Raw genomic sequence first — 21,605 nt, 5'->3', positions numbered from 1 at the left:
CCATGAGCCTTGTATTCCGGCATCCTTGTAAGTATTAAAGCGTGGCTTTGCTGTGGTGTTTTTTTAAAAACCTGCCAGAGCCAGAACAAGAACACATGGCCCGACAAAGAGATTGTCAAATGATGCTAGAAGTTTACCCAAAGTTTACTCTGTATGGGTAGAAAATTGTTATAGGCTATACAGAGGTTACTTAACATGTTTTTTTTTTTATTATGCTTAAAATATCATCTCTTTGAAAAGTTTTAATTGTGCAAAATAACTTTAAAATTACTGAAATGACGTGATGAAAGAAATAATGTTGTTTCTGTCATGGCCTGCAAGAAAATAGTAGCTAATTTTTCTTATCGGACAAATGAAATAAATAAATAAATAAATAAAATAATAATTTAAATGATATAGCAGGCAAATCCAGTTTTAAGTGAATAGCTCACACAAAGTTTCCAAAGTAATGATGTAAATAAAACATATCAGACTCCTTTCATGAAAAAAAAAGGAAAAGAAAATCATGACATTTTTATCAGGTGTGTGTGTGTGTGTGTGTGTGTGAGAGAGAGAGAGAGAGAGAGAGAGAGAGAGAGAGAGAGAGAGAGAGAGACGTCCAGTACAGGACGAAGCATAACAGGACGTTTGGTCACCCTACCGAACATGAACAATATGGACTAAATTACCTTACCACCAACACAAGAACATTTTAAGACGAGTTCCTGATCTTGTTTTGTAATCTCGTCCTTTCACGTTCGCTGATTTATTTGCTTTAGGTCACCGCCTTCGTCTCACTGTCATAATTGGATAAAGTGAACGAATAAAAGGAACAATTTTTTCAAAAAATAATATCCGGTGGGTGGGTCAGCCATGTAACCTCGCTTGTAATAATGAAAGGGAATTTCCTTTTAATTTCACATAGCTCGAGGCGGGGAAGGTAAAACAACAACAACAACAAAAAAATGTTACTGAAAGGGAACGAGTTCGAAAACTGTTGGCGTTCACCCGTGGATAGGTCCCGCGCTGTGAATAATTTCTGAGGATGCAGAACTCCCCGTAACGCCGCCCAACGGTTACAACAGTGACTCGACTGCCTGTCAAACACAAGCAACATGGCGGACTGGGGTGAGAAACCAACTTAGGAAGGCTAGCTTAACTGTTCATCATTCGCTTGTCACGCTCTTTGTTTTTTTGCGAGCCCGGCGCTCCGTCATTGTTGTACTCGCTCGTTAGATGTGGATTGGTTTAACAAAATCCATGTTGTCGTTCTTACAGAGTCTGACAACTTCGAGCCGAAGGAGCCGACTAACAACGCGGCAACGGTGGACAAGTGGGAAGGCGAAGACGAAGAAGAAGATGTTAAGGTACATTTTTACACGACGGATACCCGCTTGTGACGAGTCGCGGACGAGGCATTATTAATGGGGTTAAAGCCAAGGAGGACATTCGCTTGTATTTTTCTTTTGTGGCTGCGAAGCTCGAGGTATTGTCGTGTGTTGTGATGCCACGCTTCCACGACTCCCTGTCAATCCTAACCTCCAAGCCTAGCACTGTGCTAACATTAGCTAGCGGCTAACTCATGTGGCTCCATTGGGCAACCTCAAGTGCCTTTAACTTCTGTTGCACACTACCACGTTTCTCTGTCGTTACACATCGTGCTTATTGAGAATATTAGGCTGCCAAAAGACAGCCGAGAAACGCATTTAACGTTCTCACATTGTGATGTAACCTCCGCTTTGGAAGCCGACTTCTTGCTATTGATGTCACATCAGTGAAGCGAAGCTAAAACATTTCTAGAACGTAGCATGAGCTAACTCTTGACCGGCCCACTTAGCTCGCTAACTTAGCTTCTACACTTACATGTGTGGCTTGTGATGCGTATTGGCTCTTGACGTTTTTGGGGGGTTTATGCTTCATAGTATTATCTTAATATTTTTCAAGGTTGTCTGCCAGAAAGACTGATGAAATAAGCATATGTCCTGACGCTTAGGTTCCGTTCCACATGAGGCGTCGCTAGCTTGGTCACTAACTTTAGCCGCAATCAGATGGAATCATCATCTGTATGGATGACTCAACTCAACTCAGACCGGGGCCTAGAACTTTCCGATAGGCCTGTCTGATACGAGTTGCCAGTTGATACTACATAACAGGTGTTTTTTTTGTTGTTTTTTTTTTAAACAGAGAGTTTTGTCGTTGCTGTCCAGAAACGTCGGATAATTGAACCAGAGAAAGTGCTGGTCGAGGGCTTTTCAGTTGTTTTGTTTTCTGTCGCATATGGTGCCCAAACCAAAGGACTTGATGCTTTCATCTACTCTGTAATACATGCTGTGGGATGGTCTTCAGTTTGGAGGGATCCGTGTTTGTCTTACTGTCACTTCATTTCAGTTTTTAATGAAGTTGTTGTTGTGTGTGGTGCGTACTAAACGACCCGCAACTGTTATTCTGTGGCAACTTGAATGACCCATTGAGCAATTCTGTAAATGCAACATTTTTAAGAGAAACGAGGAAAGTATCTAATCTGGAATGTCAGATTAAGAGACAATTGAATTTGGGAGAAAGTGATATTTTAATTGTTTTATCAATTAAAGTACTGTTGAATTCAAGCCAATTTAAGTTCAGCTTGTTATCTCAACAGTATGTGTGTGGTTTCCACAGCTCTAACAGCTTGTGATGTTAATGTCACTGTACACTGCCGTATAGTTGACCTTTGCTTGATGTGTAGGGGTGTGGTAAAGTCTTTGCCTTCAACAATGCTTCAGGATTTGTCGTCGCCGTAAACGAAGGGAAGATTTCATAGTTTTTACTGCTCGCAAGAGACGGTATGCCAGCAATATTTTTTTCCCTGTTAAAATAGGCACTTGTTCATTTTGTGTCCATTGACAGGACAACTGGGATGATGAGGATGAAGGTGATGAGAAAAAAGCAGAGGTGACAAAAACAGGAGGTGGGCCCTTCACAAAAAAAAATACCAACTGTTTAAATGCTGTGTTGATAAGCACTACACTTCTGACCCTTTTCTTAAAATGTAAATGTTTTGTTAATAAAATTTTTTCAGAATCAAAAGTTTCGGATAAGAAAAAGCTGATGGAGAAGATTAAGGAGAAAGAAAACAGGTTAAAGAAGAAACAACAGGATCTGAAGAAGAAACAGATGGAGAACACAGTAAATATATTTTCCTCCTGACCCCTTAAAGGATTTCCCCCATCTTTGCATACTGTGGTCCTGCTACAGTCGGTGTGTTTTGATTGTTTGTCTTCTTCTCATTCCAGGAACCAGAACAAGAGCTCACACCTGAAGATGAAATTGCAGAAAAGTTGAGACTGAAGAAGTTACAAGAAGATTCAGATTTGGAGCTAGCAAATGATGCTTTTGGTGAGCTCTGAACCCCTTTAAAATTCAGATTTCTCACAACAAAAATAGAAAATACTATGATGTGGTTTGTTACATAAGTTGATTGAACACATTTGCTTTCAGATTTTAAATATGCATTTTTAATTTTCATTTCCACGTACGCTCCATTTAAAGCAGTAACTATGTCTACGACAGTTACCCATTTTTTTTTTATTGTTTCTTTTTTAGGTGTAAGCAGCACTACAAACAATGTCGCTGGGATCGATGCCATGTGTCCATCTTCAAAAGAAGACTTTACTGAGTTTGAAAAGCTGCTTAAAGAGAAGATCTGCCAGTTTGAAAAATCTGTGCATTATGCAAGTTTTTTGGAATCCTTGGTTCGGGAGCTCTGTATTTCATGTAAGCAAGAATCCCCCCCCACACCCCCTTGCATTTTAACAGAACATTGGGACTTACTACTACTATTACATGCATATATACATATTACAGTCACCTCATGTGTTTTTTTTTTTTCTTCTTTCCCCCAGTGGAAGTAGAGGACTTGAAGAAAGTGAGCAGTTCCGTGTCGGTCCTACTTAGTGAAAAACAGAAACAAGAAAAAGTAAGTGCTGTTCTTTTTTCTTTCATGTTTACACTATCAAAAGGGGGCCTGCCAAAGAAAAGTATTTTAAATTATTCAAACCTAAATCATTTTAACTTGACAGTATGTCTAATTAACATTTGAAATGGCTTGTATCTGATTTCTCAGCAAAACAAAGGAAAGAAGAAGAAGAAAGGTGTCACACCTGGAGGCGGTTTCAAAGCACAAATGAAAGGCGACTTTGACATGGCGGAGTTGGATGGTGGCTACGCCCAAGACTTTGATGACTTCATGTGACAGTGGCTCCGTCGCAGTTGCCCTCTCCCCATGTCAGCCCTCAGAAATGCAGCTGTACCTTCTCATGCTGTCCAGTGCCATCCTGGAAAGTCTGAACTATTTGTTGCCCCCATCATTTTTGCTTCAGTGACGAGAGGGACTTTACCAGGGAGCATCCGGTTTCACCATCTGCTATGTCCATTCATACGGGATTGCCTTTTTTTTTGTTTTGTTTAGCTTCAACTCACACTTATATATCGGATGGATGGCCCAGGTTCAGTGAAGAAAAACATTGTAACTTCTGTCATCTTGAGGGTTTTTGCCCCCAACCCCCCCCCCCCCTTTTTTTTTAAATAAATGTTGCTCCTATCAAAATGACATAGCTACAGTATTGAAGTTTTAAATGTTGTGACATAGAAACACAAGGTTCTATGCAAAATTCCTTCATCAGAATGTCATGTACATATTATAGGTCATGCTTACCTGTCAATATTCTCTGACAGGAAAGTTTATAGTGTAACTTTGGTTGCCAAATTCAGGATAATTATTGAGTCCATTTCTCATTTTAATCTCTGTAAAGGGGACATCGAGGATGGGAGGGGCGTGGGTTGGAACTAATGCAGGTTGTAACTTGTAACTGTAATTTACAGTGAAGACATGACATTCAATGTAAGGTAAAAGGGATAGATGAGTATATGATTTAAAAAACAAACAAACATTACAGCCATTCTCTTGTCACACCTCTGGAATATCCTTGAAATATGGAGCAAAGAGTGCTTATAGGTATTTTTTGTGCATGACAAAGTGTAATTTACTTAATTGATTTCTAATGGAGAAAATGTTTGGATCAGTCGATGGATTAATATTCTACAACTGGTCTCCTTATCACTGCTTCTCTAGGCTTGTATCAAGTGTGATAAGGAGCTGAGGCCACCGGGCCTCAACCTACCATGTCTTCATATTGGTTTCACTTAGTTGAAGGGGTGCATTTTTTTTTCTTTCCTTTACCTACTTAGCATTTGACCCAGTTCAATGCTATATGGACAATTGGACACATACAACGTGGAAGTTAAAGCATCTGCAGTGTTTTATAAGCATCTAATTTAATAAACCACCGATCAAAAGTGTAAGTTGTATCCTGTTTTTATTTACAGCATTGTTAAAAAAAAGAACATGAAAACCGACTCACTGATAACACATTTTTTGTAATGAAACATTTGTAATAATTGTAATAAATACTTTATGTACAGTTTCAAGTAAGTATTTACCACCGTACAGTTAAAAATATGTGAGACACCAAAAATGCAAAGGGGAAGAAACTGCAAAAATGATTTTTTTTTTTTAGTTATAAAGTTAGACAGAAATTCTTAAGTTTCTACTTGTGATCTAACCCATTCTCATTTGCAAATGTTGACTGCCCACAACCTTCAGTTACTTCTTGCAGTTGACCCCTGACCTCTTCCTGCAGAATTTGTGCTACGTCTTCGAGTACTGCGCAATGCATTTGCCCTCTGCCGACGTCGATTTTGCCGGCCTTCTCCTCTGCCTGCACTTGTTGACTGGCCTTGCGGTCTCTGCAACGTTTGGAAAACACTTTGCCGTGTCACCTCGCGACCTCCACAAGTAAATGTCAGGGCTACGCCCTCGGTAGTCTTCATGACTCGAGATGTACCGTCAGAAGTGCCGTCAAAGCAGCGTCCTAGTGCAATTTCCTTGGCTGTGCGTGGATCCTGGTCAGTCACTGTATAAATACCATAGTTGTGGCCCAAAGGATCTAGAGGGGCTAGCATGGTGAACTCATTGGTGTCATTGTTGACTGCAAGGGGCAGGTGGTTGACCAGATAATCCTGAAGCAGTGGGTTGACGTGATCTCTCTTACAGCTTCCTTGTGGAATCACTTTCACCAGCGTGCGATCTACACGATCCTGATCATACAACATCCCACTGCACTTGAACTCCAAGCACACTGCCGAAACAGAGGCCTGGTCCATGTCACGGATGCTTCGAGTGTCTCTTAAGCCATACAGCTGGCCAACTGTTTTGGGGTGTGTGCCACCCATATTACGGGATCGCACATTGATCTCATGTGGGCTGGTGATTTTGACCTTGATGTAGCAGGCCCGGTACTCCATGGGCTTAGGCCACCAGCTCAGGTAGTCTTCGGTCCAGCTCAGTGGGTCATCTTCGTTAAAAGGTACTGTGTTATAATCGTAACGATCTCCCTCTACCCTTGAGAAGCGAAAGTGTGCTGCACTGAATGGGGCCTCCTCACATTCTTTTAAATTTTCAAAAGCATACACTGGTCCGTTTCCTTCCTCTGCCGTGTTGGCACTTGGCTTTGCAACATTGATGCTAAATGCTGTTTTTTTCACATTGGGATCCTCATGGTCCGACCTTCTATAGTTCAGTTTATCAAGATAAGGCTGAGGTACACCAATAAGGTTGGGATTAAATTTGGGAGCAGATGGGACAGCCTCCAGTTCCTCTCCTCCAAGATTAGCCAAGACATAGGCAGAATAGGCGTCAGCTTTTTGTTCATCACAGAAGGCCGGAAGACAGGCACCATTGGGACCAGTAACGACACTATCAAAGCGACCCCAGGCACGAGGGTTGGAGGAATAACCTGCTGTGGGCTCCATGTTTATAAGACTCACAACAACGCCCTCCACCTGCTCACTGGGCATGAAGCGTTCACTCCGGTAGGCTCTCACTTTGACATAGCACCTGCGATTTTCTGGGACATCCAGGTTAAATAGACGTCTTTCTCTAATTTCCATGTTTCCTATCAGAAATGTTCTTTCTTCTCTTTTACCTCTTTTTTTCTGCTCCATCATCAAACTTCCTTCCTCCTCCCAAAGGCCAGTGTCAGGATTCAGTGACCACAACTTCATTTTATCAATGTGCTCGGACATTTTCACTTGAGCTGAGTCAAGGAAGACCTTCACTTCGCCTGCATTCAGAGGCTCATTGTTTTCCTGGCCCCTAAAGTCAACTGAGAACATCCCATAAGTTCTTAGTGGCAGAGTATCTCCATCATCTCCAACAAAGTTGAGGTCACTTTGAGCTGCTGCAGCTGTGGAAACGTCTCTTGGGTCTAGAAAGGTTATGCTGGCATCTACATTGCCTGTGAAGACTTCTCCTCTCTTGTTGTAGAAGGAATTGGGGGGAATCTGGATTTGGACCATTGCCTCCTGGCCCTCAACCTCCCCGAGCTCCAGGGTGTTGGTTTCTGTGGGGTTGATTGTCACGGGAGGTTTCTTTCTTAAAAGTTTGACCTCGTGGTACACAGACCCTCCTTTGGTGTTAAATGGAAGCACCTTTGTTGTATTGATAAACTTTTGCATGTTATCCACAAAGGTCAGGACGAGTCTTTCTGTGTCTGGAGGAACTTGAATAGAGAATGTCCCTTTGTAGCCCGTGCGGCTGATTCTCACTCCATTCATGAAGACGTGACCAAACCTCATTGGCTCACCATTGTCTGCAGCAACTGCCCTACCGGTTACAATGGCTTTGGTGTCAACGCATTTCTGGCAGCCACACTCGGTCACTACCATTGTGGCAAGTTGGTAGCCTTGGCACGAGAGCTGCCTCTCTTCCATTTTTTGTACACCACAGCAGTAAGCTACTTTATCTTTGCACCTTATAACATTGTCAATATGTCCAGCACATGTTCTTGATGGACACTTGCCAACATTGTAGTAGAAGGAGTCTGTGCTATTTTGGTAGCAGTCATGTGGGAGACGAATGAGGTTGCTCTCAGGTTCGGGATTGCACGAATGCTCATTTTTACCTATGGCACAAACAAACAGACAAGATAAGTAAATAAATGATGTTGATGTATTCTGTTCATGGTTGTATCTTTCCCAAGTATAATCCATGAAGAACCTTAATGTATGTACAGTATATGATATACTTATGTAGGATTTTACTCTTTTTTAAGTGCAGACAGTTATTTCACTTTCACATTTTTGCAAATTCAATGCTTTTTAATTTCAATGTGGACAAACCTAGGACTTTCAGTGTCACTGGCTTGGTCTTTAGAAATCCAGAAGGACCACTTGCTCTGCAGTAGTACTCCCCAGCCTGCTCAAGATGCAGATCTTTCATAACCAAGGTGCTCTCAGAATGGTTCTCCAGGAGAGTGTTGTTGTGAAACCTGACAGTTCATGTTGCAGCGACAAGATAATGACAAGTTAGCCAGTTAATGAAACCACAGATTGTATTGCATGGAAATAGAATATTTTGCTTATCTCTGAGCAAGATAGAGGAAATATTACTCCTGTGTCTTCCTCCACTGATTAAAAGCTGACTCTATGACTCTAATAGAAGTTTATTGTTTAATGACACCACAAACACATATGTATTTTCCAGACATCCCTTTATATGAAATAAAACATATTATTGATAGAATATAATAGTAAAAGAAAATTCCATACCATTGGTAGCTGTCTGGTGGTGGTGTTCCAGCCACTTTGCAGCAGAAAGAAGCAGTTTGTCCCTCCCGTCTGGCTTTGTTCTCGGGGCTGCTTAACATGTGCAGTTTCTCTGTAAACACCACAGTCAAACATATCCATTAGAATATAGAAGAATTAACCTTTGTGGTAAATAGGGGCTGCAGTCTGTACTTCTGCAAGTCCACAGATGTGCACTGTACCTGTCCTTTTCAGCTGGACACTGAGGACTGAAGTGTGTTCAGTGCTGAAGGGCACGACAACACTGAGGGCTGCGTGACCCTGCAGGCTGACTGTCAAGGTAGTGTTGCCATCAGGACATATGCCCGGGATGCGGAAATGCCCATTGTGGTCCGTAATGGTGAGGAGTTTGGCTGAGTGAAGGATGGCAGCACCTACAGCTGTGAGACCTCCGGCGCCGCGGACAGAACCCAACAGGATGTGTTCTTCACACATGCAAGCGTCACACTCAGCGTTCACCCTCCCCCTCGCACACTGAAGGTGGCACTCTAAAAGGTAGAATTAGGCTCATCAGTTGGTTTATCACACTTGGTTTACCATATTTGCCTGGAATACTCTCTGCCGTGGCCCAAAAGTAGACCACTAACTCACCCTTTTTGGGACACTCTGGTCCTTGGCATTCTTTTCCCTCCACTTTGGGTCCAGTGCAAAGTGCAGAGCGCGACTGGCAGTTTCTGGAGCGCAGCTGGACCCCCATCTGGCCACACAGGGCTGGACATTGGCTCCAGTCTGACCACGGACCCCAAGTTCCCTGAGTGCTCACACTGATGTCTTTTGGAAAAAAGAAAGATTGAAAACGTCAGGATGAAACCAAAAGTTGTCCTGACAACTTTTGGTTTTGTTGTACTGTGGTACCTATGGGGCAGAGGAAGCGAACCGCGTAGTTGGAGCAGTTTCGATCAGGATTCTGCTCCTCATTCAGGCACCAGAAACCCACAGAAGGGTCTGCATGGACCTTCTCTCCAGTTTCACGGGCTGGAACCCATTCAGTAGTTCTGGCTTCAATTGCCCTGGGATGCTCACACACTCTGGTGCGATAGTAGAATCGAATGGCATCCAGCTGCTCATAGTCTCCACGGCCTCCGGGATGGTCAACGTTGAACCAAGAGGTCCAGTCATAGTTATCTTTTTTACAAATATAAAAAAAAACACCATATAAACACACACACATTCAACTACTTAGGTCAGTCTAGTTTGCTCAAGACTATGAAATTAGAAGAAGTACCCTCAGAGTGGAAAGCAGCAGGGCCAGAGTCTTTGGTGTCTTTTCGCCATGATCCTATAATGGACAAATTAGGAGATGTTCAGTAATTTTTCAACATTTAACATGACATTATTTTTGCATTTATTTTCACGTAAGAAAAAAAAATGCATTGCACAAAAGTAGGATTACGATATCCAGGATCAATAACTAAGTCGAGTTCAGTCAATCCAAAACATGAGTGTCCAGGCTCAGTCGGTTGCACAAAGAACAAGCCAGGATGAGGAGGCACAGATTGATCAAGCCAGGCGAAACTTATCCAGGATAAGTGTGCACATGTGGTTTCCTTCAATAGACCCCGTTATTGTTCTCGAGCTCAGATTCACTGATGCACCATGGCAACGAGAGCGGCTTACTTTCCCCATCTGAGACGGAAATCCTCATGGAGGCTTTCAAGGGGGTAAAGGACTTTGTTTTCTGACAGTGTTCAGAAAACACTGTCAGAAAACAAAGAGAGGGTGTGGCAAATGTTTGCAGACCACCTGAATGCATAAGTAGTGCACAAATAGACACTCGCTGTTCCCCTGAAACCATCGCAATTACTTGCATAACATTTCTGAAAATGTAGTCATACTCAGATTATGAATCAGTTAAAATTGCAGTTGAAATTGTGTTAATGTAACTCCAACAGACTGTAAAACACTTCGATAAAAAGACAAGCCTTACTGACTTCCTTGAATTTCAATTTAGGATTGATAAAGTTCCTCTGATCGTATGTTCGCCCCTAATGCTCCCCTGCTGTTTCATTAGAAACACACGCCAACATACACAATAGCTTAATGCTTTCTAGTTTTCAAAACACAAATTATTTAAATAAATAAATAAACACAAACAAAACATAGGTAGAGATTAACTTACGGTGTGCTCTAACTCCTGCAATGCTCAAAATTTGCAAGGTGAAAAAGAGTGGCCACACTGACATTCTTACGCTCCAATGCTATGTGTGACCCTTGAACTTTAACCTCTCCTCACACCAGGACCTGAAATGTAAGGAATAAAGTTAAATTGTAAAAAAAAAAAAAAAAATGTTTTAAATTTGTTTAAAACAACAAGCACTGCACATGCCCACAGATACATTTGTTGAGACTTTGAATTGAATGACAGATCATGAGGAAAAAAAGGTAAAATTACGAGAGAGAATATCTCTTTAAGAATAAATTCTGTCGAGGTTTAAAAAAAAAATAAAAAATGGCTTGACAGACCCCCAACTCAAATTACACATCTGTGTTAGCCATCACCATCTGTCACGGGAGCACTAAAAGTTTACTCATCTACTGACGACATGTTAGCTGCACCAGTATCCAAACACAGCCCCCTGCAAACGCAGACATACTCATGCCAAGCTAGTCTCTATATGAAAGGGTGAAACAAAGGCTAAAATAAATTTAGAGACAAAAATAAATGTTCAGATGTTGTAGAGATCTTGACAAAGTATTCTGTGCATCGTCACAAACTGGTCTCATGTAGAGGATGAACATGCAGTGAGGTCCATAATTAAAGTTATTTCAATCAGATTGAATAAACTAGGATCACACTGATGATAAATCAACTCTAACACGTACTTCTATTCTATAAAGAGGTTACATTTATAGTGTGACATTGCTTTCAACAAATAATAAAATATAAATAGCAAATGAAGCATATTTCCTGTGTTTTATCGGACAAATTGTAACATTTCAGACTCCCTTCTTACTTACCTGCACTCTTCTGCCTCTGATCTCCCTCTTGGACAAGGAATGTGTTCGTTTTCCACTTTTTTCTCTTGTATCCGTCCTTCACATGTCTCTCCTCTCCCTCCTCAGTTATCCACTCTGACTCCACACAGTCTTTTACCGTCTTTTATATACACCACGAGCCCACTAAGCCGCCTCCTCCTCTGCCACCGGACTTTTTGATTGCACTTTCATTCCTCTAGTTCTTATCCCTGAGTGTGCATCCATGACACCCACTGGTTGTACAGACCTTTGGTCTCTTTGTCACAAACCTGTCCATTTTGTACTACTACAACTACTAGACTGGCTTGAGGAGCAAATCACCTTGATAGATGGTGCAAACCAAGACATCACACACGCGATACCATGAACTATGTTTTTGACTGGCAGGCAATCATATGATATATTATTATAGATAGTATTCAATGATAATGACTAAACCACAATTAAGTTAGACCTGATAAAATTCATTAAAAGATAATTTGATTCCATTATTCATTTCATGTGCATTTTCTTTCTTACTGTGACACAGAAGGAAGAGGAGGAGGTGCTTATAATTAAGTGCTCTAAGGTATAAGAGCTTCCTGCAGGTGGAGCTCCGACAGGAAGGTAATGGTCATTTCAGGCCAGTGGAGTGAGACAGGTGCACACCTCACCCAAGCTGGCCTGCAGACAGCACAGGGGCATTAGGACTTTGAAAACCATTGTTTTTTTCTATTTCATGATATGGTCCCCTGAGGAATCCTTGTGTTCTCTAGCATTATGTTCCTCCCATTATAACCTATAAATATATTATAATGAAATGCGTTGACTGCATTTACATGTGTATCGTCAGTTAGTGGAATTGACAGGAATGAGCAAAGTCCACCTTTTACTTTTTTTTAAATTGCTCTACTCTTCAGTGACAATGCTAAAATTGGAACTCTACCCTATGTGACATCACAATGGGAATTAAAGGGAATCTCTCAGGCTTGTGACAACATCCGTGGCCAGCTCCTTATTACCATCTCTGTGGCCGCCTTGTTTTCGATTCTCCTTGAAAATATGCTGAAAGGTTCAACAAAGCACCAGTTTTGGAACTGCTTTTTGGGTCTCAGTTGAGTTATTTGGATACACAATTGTGTGAAGCTGTACTTGTGGAGTTCAGGATAGAACACAAAGTTTCAGTCTCTTGAGTTTGTATGTGTTTGTATGAGCAGCAGGAGCGCTGCTGGATTGTGTGGGTTTTTGTCTCTGCTTTTGAGTAACATAGAGGTTAAACTGACAGACAAGACTGACATAATGAATAATGGGTCTAAAATGATTTGATCCAGGCTGTAATGATATCAGCACTTCATCACCATTATCATCACCGTTGTCTTTCATTGTGCTTTAAATTAAAAACAAGATCTAATAACAGAGTAGCTGCATTTTTATACTGTGTGTGATGTGCATTCAGAAAAACACAGTATCTCAAATCGAAAAACTAAAATCTCTTTGATATCGGAGCAGCTTGAATGGAAGCTTTGATTTTAGCCAGTCAGCGAGTCATAGCTTTTTGTCATTTCAATTCCAATCCCTGACCGCTGACATCAATTTTTGCCCGCTGTGACTTGCTGTGAGGGGGAAGAAGCGCGAGACAGTGGATTCTAAAAATACACGGTTGTCCGTCACGTCTGCAAGGGATCCTGTGAAGTCATTGGCACCTGTTTTTCCTACGCACAACTCTCATTAGCTGAGCTCATCGTGTCAATTATTGGGCATAGGACATCCAGCAGGGCTGGGATATAACCACATCCTGGACCTTATTCCTCGCAGACTGTGGTGTCTCGACTAAAGTGCAGTCGACCGTTGGAATTATAAAATGCTTTTTGGTGCACAAATGATTGTGCATGGGTTTTTTTTTTCTTCTCCTCGGAAACTATTTTTTTTACTGACGAAAACACAAATAAACAATGATTGTTGCAATCCACCGTCATCATTCGCTGCTAAACACCAGCTTGTCTGAAGTAAGGCATGTTCCTAACATTTACAAGCTGCTCTAGTGATGTCAACAAACTTTATGGCACTTTTTAATATCCTCAAAGGCCTTCATGTCTCCGTAAACAAGAGGAGCAGAGGTGAGGGCCGACGTTGTGAGGTGTGGAAAGTGAGCGTTTGGTTGCTGGGGAACAGGACAAAACACATTAAGCCCTCGGACAAACAGGCCACAAATGGATTCCAGTCAGGTAAACTATGCTGTTGCAAAATCTGGGGAATCTGGAATTTGTTGGTTTTTCTTGTTTAAGCATTTGTGCGACCATATGTCTCTTTAAATGAAGGTGTTTCTGTATATGAGTAAAACATGTGATTTCACATTTCTTATCATCTTATTATTATTTTTTTTAACAGTTGTATATGCGATTCCTTTCAGATTGTGGAGTTTTATGTGCGATTCATTATCACAGCAAGAACTTTGCCGCTGGATGGATTTTGTTGTTTTGTATGCATTTTCTTTTACACTGCCAGACAGGTTTTCCAGACAGTTGTCCAGGTGAGAAAATGAGTTTCAAATGAAATGTTTTGATTTGAATTATTTAATGATGGTAAGAAAACTAAGAGGAGACTTTTGAATTTGAAGCTGTTTATTGTGTATAAAAAACCTAAGTGATATTTTTTAATTGAATTGCCTGCATTGCAGAACCTTTTTATATGTGACCAGGGTTAATATAGAGGGATGGATAATGGGTGGTACAAGGGATGGCAAAATGTAGCGTATACTTAAAACAGGTGAATCACATCATTGCAATGAACATTCTCTCATCTGAAATTGACTCTTTTGCAAAACGTTTCTACAATTTTATGAAAATTAAAATGATTGTGCAATCTCTGCGTGCAAGTTCATGTTTTCTTTTTTCTTCCAATAGTTGTTCTCCTGCTCAGAAAATTAGAACCCGAAGACATGTTGCTCTTGTTCTGACAACAACATCCTGTTCTGAGAATTTAAATGTGAGGATTTCTGAATTTCCCCTCAGTGGAGTCTGGCTCCCTCCCCCGTCCCTCCGTCTCCCTGTGTGTCTGCTGCCGGGCCCCTAACGACAGTAGCAGAAGCTGCTCCTCATACTTTCACTGCTAGAGTCATTAAAGGACCTCTGTCTCCTCTGTGTCCTGCTCTGTTCTGGACATTTCATGTCTCAGCAACAAGTTTCCTTCACACTGAGGTGCTGTGTTGCTGCTCAGCTGCGGCTTAATGTTTAGCGCCATTTCCAAAGTCCTGACGAAACATTTTTCCATGTTTTCTTTCTGATTGTGCAGATTAAGAGCTGTTTTGACTGGGAGGGAAGTGCTTATTTTGTAACGAATGGCTGAATGACAGAGAGGCAGAACACAAATAAGCAGATCGGTGCTCCAGTTTGTTCTCTGGTCTCCAGTTTTTTAATGTGATGATGACTGAAATCTTCTGACTTAAACGCAGTAATTTATCACAGACAGCGCAGTAGCTGTCTGCTGCTGCTGAAGCAATTTTCCCCAGTAGAATATGTAATTCTATTCATTGAAATTGATTGTGTTGCCTCAGACATAGTAGTAGTAGACAAGTATCACCTCATTATAGTCTAATAGTATTTTGGGAACTGTACATGGGAATGTCAGACATTAACATTAATTAATGTAAGTCTTCAGAGCGAGTTTGAAATCACTCTTATTATGTATTGACTGAACTCAGTTAAATTGTTTTTGCACTGCATCAAATGCACTATATTATACTGTGTAAAGTTCCTCATTAGTAATGTCTGAATGTTCATACAGAAAATAAAAGGTCATATAACTTCACATTTTGGTTATTTTGTACTTTATACTTTTTTAAAACTAGATGGGTAAGGAGCCATACTTGGTAACTTCTGTGACTCTGATTCTCAGTCCAAAACTGGAGCTCATTTGTAGTTACAAAATGAAAAGTGTCTTTCTTATTTGCATCACCTAATAAAGGCTGCCCAAGTATTTCAATCTGCACTGGGTTAAGGTTTAATCTACAGGGTTCATATTAGGAGGAAAATATTTCTATTCCCATTCTCATCAAATTATTTCAGATTCTGAAAGCAAACTCACGGGAGTTTCAACCAGCCATCCATCCATCCAGCCATCCATCCAGCCATCCTCTAACTGCTTATCCTGCACCAGGGATATCAAGCACGTTGGAGCCACTCCTCCCTTGTAGGCTGGATGAGTTTCTAGTTTACCACAGAGCCAAAGGAAACAGAGAAAAATACACTTATTTGAGCCAAGAACAATAACAACTCAAACAAATATAAAAATCAACATGGCAGAGCGCTGACGTGCTCACTCAGAGCGACAGCTTGTTGACAAATCACAAGTCAAACACACCGTTTGGAGAGCTCCGTTTCACGCCGCCCTCCCGACTTTTGACCTCGCTAATGGGATTCTTATGGCACCATTTGGGTTTGAAAGAAAGGCGGCTAGTGTTACACATCGCCCATTTTCATTTGCTTTTTAAGATAAAGTGAAGGAGGCACCAAGAAAATAGAAGCTCACGTGGCACAAGGCGATCATGATGGGACTTGACTGAAGTGCATGAGCGCAAATGTGCTCCACACTGAGCCAGACGACACCAGGGCCCGGACATGTGTTTTTCTGCTGACACACTGTAAAGCGCACATGTAAAGGTTACGGCACCTCCCCTCATGTTTTCTGGCCACCTCCGATTCAGTGAAGCATGAAGACATGCAGAATTAGGGTCCAGATTAGAAACACATGGGCCTGACCTGGAAGACGGATGACATGTGCTGGACGAGGTCATCCGTTTCCCTCCTGGACCCCTGGAGAGCTCCAGTGCTGAGGTCTAGGGAGGTAAACAATTTGACTGGAGGGAGAAAAGAAAGAAAGAAAAAAACTCAGCTCTCAATGTTCCCTCTAAATTACAATCAGGCCCTAGACGTTCCAAAAAAATAAATAAAAAATCCTTAATCACGCAAGTTTTATGTGTGCAGAAACAAACCACAGGTTCAGGAGATTCAGTCATTGAAACATCTTGTAGCATTTTTGAACCGAACATCGAGCTGCTGGTTGATGGGAACTGGTTATGTTTGATGCTGTTCAGAAACCAAGACCCGAGTTGAGATAAACCAGGTCTATCTGGCTGCAAATGAATATGTAAGCAAGAAAGGAAGCAGAAGGCAGCTGAAGATAATAGAAAAAGTGGCGGCGCAGGTGCACCAGCAGGTAAGTAGCAAGAAAAACTTCCTTGAGGGGAATAAAATGTATGTCGCGCTTCACAACGTCCCTCGTGTCAGAGGCGTTACAGTTGTGATTCATGTCCTCAATAAAAGTCTCTGGCTTCAGACTGAAAAAGCAGGCGGAAGTATCGCTGTTATCATTAATAACACGATACACTTTAGAAGCAGCATGATTCTTCACAAAGTTTACTATGTTATAGATGTATTCCTTACACAGAAAATCCATTATACATAAAATCGTAATTTCATATCTTCATTTTGTAAAATGGGAAAAATCAACATAGAAAACGCGAGCCTTCTCTTCTTTATGGTGGGAAAACACTCAGAAGGAGGAATCATGAGAAGAATCGTACACTTTGATCCAGATCGCAGAAGAGAACATTTATGCGCAGATCATCATTTATTCATGCTCCCATGATAGAAGGCAGGAAGCTCAACAGCTGAAAGGAGGGGAAGAGATCAGCAGTTTTCATGAGGATCAAATTGTCTGAAATCAGACTTGATTCATCTTCAGAGGAGGAAATGTCAAGATGTTTGAGTGGAGAACTATTCCCCAGTCAGATGACTCATTACTTAGGCATAAAGTTCTTCTGAGATCCAGAACGACAGAACGATTCTTTCTTGTCAAAGTTAAAGAAGGGTTCTCGCTCGCCTCTCATCAGATTAATATCTTTGTCTGAGTAATTCCATTTTGAACATGCAGATTCATTGACCTGGTGATTCCGGCATTTTCCTCATCTCGGAGCGGCACTGGGAGACTGCATTCCATCAGCCACAATTCTCTTGTTGGGAGTTTACTGGATGAGCTCCGCAGGAGGAAAAACAATCAATGGTCCAAATCTGTTCCAGTGTGGATGTGGTTCATTTTTCAGACTGCTTACAGCCAAATCCTTATTTATGGAGCTTTAGCTGTGGAGCGTGAGCCCATTGATGGGAATGTTGGCCAGTTCAATAGTATTCTTTTTTTTTTGTGTTCAGGTTATGTTAAGGTTTTCACTTTTGAATTCATGGGAATTTGCTCAATTATCAGGTTGTAAACTACTACTAAAAAAGCAAAACAAGTTCACCTTTCATTTGGACTCTGCGACAAAACAATTACAGGTCGCGCATACCTTCGCTCTTTCAAACTACGTTAGCATCTGGACCCATGTGTACCGCATTTGCATTTATTTATTCAAAATCCAAGACCCAACGACTTCCTCATCCTGCTGGTATGAAGGTCCAGTAATTGCGCTGTACGCAAGTTGTCTGCATTGCATAAGAGAAAGGAAAACTGTTGCAGCTTGGAAAGCAGTTCCAGCCAAGAGCAACAGACACGGAGCAGGTCTGAGCTGTGAACGTTCACAGGAAATGGAAGATTACTTTTTCTGTGGCCTTCAGCCATTCGTGCCAATCAACAGAAGGTCAAGATGCTGTTGAAAGTGGAAACAGAAATGTCGGAGGGTGAAAAGTAAAATGATTGATTCAAACGATTTTAATTGCATTTAAAAAAAAAAAAGAAAAAAAAAGAGAGAGAGAAAATCGTCTATCGCACGAATGTCTTTTCCCAGTAATGACTCATTGGACCGCAACCAGTACAAGTTGTGTTTACTCATACCGTTATTACAGAATGAGTCATCTTCAAATAAAAATTGCATTACCTGGGCAAGGCCTTGTGCAGGCAGCTTATAGGAAAAAAAATATGCATATATATTTATACATACACACAGATACTGTATGAGCTGACGTTACAATCAATAATTGCAACAATAAAAATGCTTTTGGTTCAATACTTAATTAGACGACTGGGCGATAAAAACGTTGATATATCCGTCAATAAAGTGAATGTCTAACTTCTTATTTCTTAAAATGTCAGAGCTCAATCACCAGCACGTAATTCCATTTAACGAAATCCCATAAAAGGCTCTTTGATAGTGGTGCGTATGATATACAAGGATATTGATCACGGCAACCTATATGTTCACCACGGGACCGCCACACTGCCCTTTACGTCGAAAGAGAAAAACTCCCAGCAGCCTCAGAGGGAAGTAGATTGTGCAATCGTCTCTGCCGCATATTTTCTTTGGATCTATGACATCACTGTCTGCGAGTGTGGGAGTTCCTGCAGTTCATTCCTTCGTCACACTCACCACCTATACCAAGCCAGAAGCGGTCCCAGTGGTGAAGCCCCCTGCTGGAGTCCCCTGCTCGTGCTGGTATTCACCCACACAAACAAAGAATTTAGCCTCCGGTGGTGGAGTCTCAGACCTGCTAATGGTTAGGTCTGGAGCTCGGCTTTCATCTGTGCAGCCAACCCCCCCCCGGTACAAAATTGCTACGCTAAACAATTTTCTGCTTGCAATTTTAACCCTGCTTTCAATTACGCTTTGTCTTTGTAAGACTGCTGGCTGCAGGACTGGCAACCTGCTCTGTGTGAGAACACATGAAAGAGAATGGAGTGTGACGCACCACAGCTCAAGTGCAGAGATAATGGCCATTGTTATACTTCTGTCTGAATCAACATTTGGTGAAAACAAAGCTGCCTCTGCTGAACCCGCTTGTTTGGCGTTCAACACAAAAACAGTTGCTGTCTGATCAAGGAAAGGTCATCGTCTGTAACGATAGACCAGGGGTACTCAAATACAAACTTTAAAGGTCCACAATGAAATTTTTCTATGAGTCAAAGGTCCATTTATTCTAGTCACAAGTCAGGAATCAAACTTCAGTTTCTAATAATAATAATAATAATAATAATAACCTTTCCATAATGACCTATTGCACATTGTGTCAAACACTGACTGATAAAAATGAAATAGGATATGGTGCCTTTGGTCTGTTGCCAAGACTGAACTTTGGCAGATCTCAAATAAAACAACATCCTTTTCATTTGAACATAAATTCAAATACAAACCCAAATAAAACAAAACACAATTAAAACTGCAGTGCTCTTCTCCCACTCCCACTAAAGGCGAATCAAGTATCTCAGGAATCCTGAGGAAACAAATGTATCTCAGGAACAATGACGAACTATGGTACATTGTGTCAAACACTGCTGCTTAATGACAGAAATTACATCTTGTGTCTGTTGCCAAGACTTTGAACCTTGGACGATTTCAGCTCATTGATTTGTCTTTTCCACAGGTCTGAATTTTGAGGATAGGAATGTTCAAAATACCGATGTTTTGCTTCATAATGACGTTTCAAGTTTGCGCTTTTCACCAGAGCCACGGTCTCCTGACAGATAAGGCGCATTGGTCTTACGCTTGTTGGACGAAGGATGAATGCGTAGCGCTCCGTCCACTCCTCTTTGAGCCGTCAGACAATGAAAACACTGTCCACCTTTCTTTTGAGAAACTTGGGAAACTTCGAAAATGCCATGTTCATTAAGGTCAATTCAACTGCTAGCCTAGCAAAGTAATGATGTTAGCCACTGAAACCGGAAGTAAAAAAAAAAAAAAGCTCTGCTTTTCGTTGCAGCTGTGACCCCCAAAAGGTAACAGCCTATCAGAGCATTGTTGACATGGAGTTGACAGCCCATAATACACGTGCTGACAAAATCGAAACACACACAGTGACACATTCAGTTGAACTCACGCTGATTTACACTTGATTTCATGCTCCTTCTGCAGTACTGGTTGATGGTTAGAAACATAATTAAACAAACTACATTGTTAAATCTATTATTATTATTATTATCATTACTACTTTGTGGTAAAGAGAAGTTATTTACACAAAAACATAAATCAGTTGGAATGGCTCATACGTATCTAATTTTAAAGACGGGGGTTCTTTTTCTTGCTGCATATGCATCATCATTCTGGCATGCAATGTGCTCAAGTAGTTTGAAGAAAGAAAACAACAAAATGTGTGTGGGCGGGGGAAAGCATGTGGATGGTTTTCTATGCTTTAACTGTCCTTCATCAGCCAAGAGGAAAGTAATTTGCCAAAAACATGCAGCCATCATTTGATCTGTTGCATTTAGCTGGTGCTTATCTCCACAATGCTGCATATATTTTTGAGCAGAGAACTTCAACTCCTCTTGCAAGGAAATTGCTACATTTCTGTTCCACAATGCTCTGTGTTATTATTCTTTCAATATCTGCGTATATGATATTTCTTCATTTGATATTATGAGGTAAGCAATAGTAGACACATATTAACAAACTGATATTCAGGGGATCTTCAGCTATGGAATTAAACTTGCAGTAACCCTCACCCCCCAAAATACAGCCGTGAGCAGCCCTGGCTTTTGTGCTTGGCCTTTTCGTTTTTGTACTTTGCTTTTGTCGTACCTCACCAGTAGGTGTCACTGATTGTCAGTGAATGTTCACCATCAACCCCTACAGAGCGAAATGTTGAATGAAAATTCATAGACAAAGCATCAGTCGAAAGACCAAAATATCACTCAATCTGCACAGCCCCGATGAGGAAGAGCCAAAGGTTATGCTGAGTGCAACAAACCCACAAGCAGCAGCTGCTCTGTCGGAAACCACATTTATATTTAACCATGATTCCTTTTTTAAAGGTTAGCATGACTGACTTTAAAGGTCAATATACTGGCAAAACCCTGCGCATGGAAATGAAGAACCATCTTTATTTCCTGAAATACATAACAAAAAGGTTGGTCTCTCCGCCTGCAGAATTAATAAAGCATTAATTAACGAGCTGTCAATTATGCAACAGGGTGAGATAAGAAACAATTAGGGGGAAAACTGTTTTAAGCGCCGACACACATGAGCCGTTCCGTTCTTTTTTTTACTGCGATATAAAAGTTGTCATCTA

The 21,605-nt window shown here is 41.2% G+C and overlaps 2 protein-coding genes and 1 long non-coding RNA gene across 3 annotated transcripts; 1 reads left to right on the top strand and 2 right to left on the bottom strand.

Moving 5' to 3' along the window:
- Positions 1-955: 955 nt before the first annotated feature.
- eif3jb (eukaryotic translation initiation factor 3, subunit Jb) lies at positions 956-5,319 on the top strand. The gene is made up of 8 exons (XM_076021398.1): positions 956-1,107; positions 1,258-1,346; positions 2,866-2,926; positions 3,038-3,144; positions 3,252-3,354; positions 3,562-3,732; positions 3,861-3,934; positions 4,082-5,319. Exons 1-8 carry the CDS (start codon positions 1,095-1,097, stop codon positions 4,208-4,210), a joined length of 747 nt encoding a protein of 248 aa, XP_075877513.1. The 5' UTR covers positions 956-1,094; the 3' UTR covers positions 4,211-5,319.
- Positions 5,320-8,149: 2,830 nt separating this feature from the next.
- Positions 8,150-13,928, bottom strand: cilp (cartilage intermediate layer protein, nucleotide pyrophosphohydrolase). The gene is made up of 8 exons (XM_076025309.1): positions 11,620-13,928; positions 10,781-10,902; positions 9,887-9,940; positions 9,517-9,786; positions 9,253-9,432; positions 8,844-9,149; positions 8,626-8,734; positions 8,150-8,345 (listed from the first exon to the last, which is right to left on the bottom strand). Exons 2-8 carry the CDS (start codon positions 10,842-10,844, stop codon positions 8,150-8,152), a joined length of 1,179 nt encoding a protein of 392 aa, XP_075881424.1. The 5' UTR covers positions 10,845-10,902; positions 11,620-13,928.
- A 2,215-nt stretch (positions 13,929-16,143) lies between these two features.
- Positions 16,144-20,424, bottom strand: LOC142887824 (uncharacterized). Its single transcript, XR_012926603.1, has 3 exons — positions 20,085-20,424; positions 16,374-16,471; positions 16,144-16,253 (listed from the first exon to the last, which is right to left on the bottom strand). It is a non-coding gene; the product is annotated as an uncharacterized LOC142887824 (long non-coding RNA).
- Between the last annotated feature and the right edge of the window lie 1,181 nt (positions 20,425-21,605).

This window comes from Nelusetta ayraudi, unplaced genomic scaffold (assembly GCF_046127955.1).
Source record: "Nelusetta ayraudi isolate G7.1 ecotype Tasmania unplaced genomic scaffold, CSIRO-AGI_Nayr_v1 ptg000002l, whole genome shotgun sequence".
Taxonomy (NCBI): Eukaryota; Metazoa; Chordata; class Actinopteri; order Tetraodontiformes; family Monacanthidae; genus Nelusetta; species Nelusetta ayraudi.
The sequence above is the reverse complement of the archived record's forward strand: the minus strand, read 5'-3'. Positions and strand labels throughout refer to the sequence as shown.

Coding starts and splice junctions, on each gene's coding strand:
- eif3jb (XM_076021398.1), top strand. Junction 2,927..3,037: donor AGAGGTGACAAAAACAGGAG/GTGGGCCCTTCA, acceptor AAATTTTTTCAG/AATCAAAAGTTTCGGATAAG. Junction 3,145..3,251: donor AGAAACAGATGGAGAACACA/GTAAATATATTT, acceptor TTCTCATTCCAG/GAACCAGAACAAGAGCTCAC.
- cilp (XM_076025309.1), bottom strand. CDS start 10,844: ATGTCAGTGTGGCCACTCTTTTTCACCTTGCAAATTTTGAGCATTGCA. Junction 9,787..9,886: donor TGCTGCTTTCCACTCTGAGG/GTACTTCTTCTA, acceptor TTTGTAAAAAAG/ATAACTATGACTGGACCTCT. Junction 8,735..8,843: donor TGTCCAGCTGAAAAGGACAG/GTACAGTGCACA, acceptor TGGTGTTTACAG/AGAAACTGCACATGTTAAGC.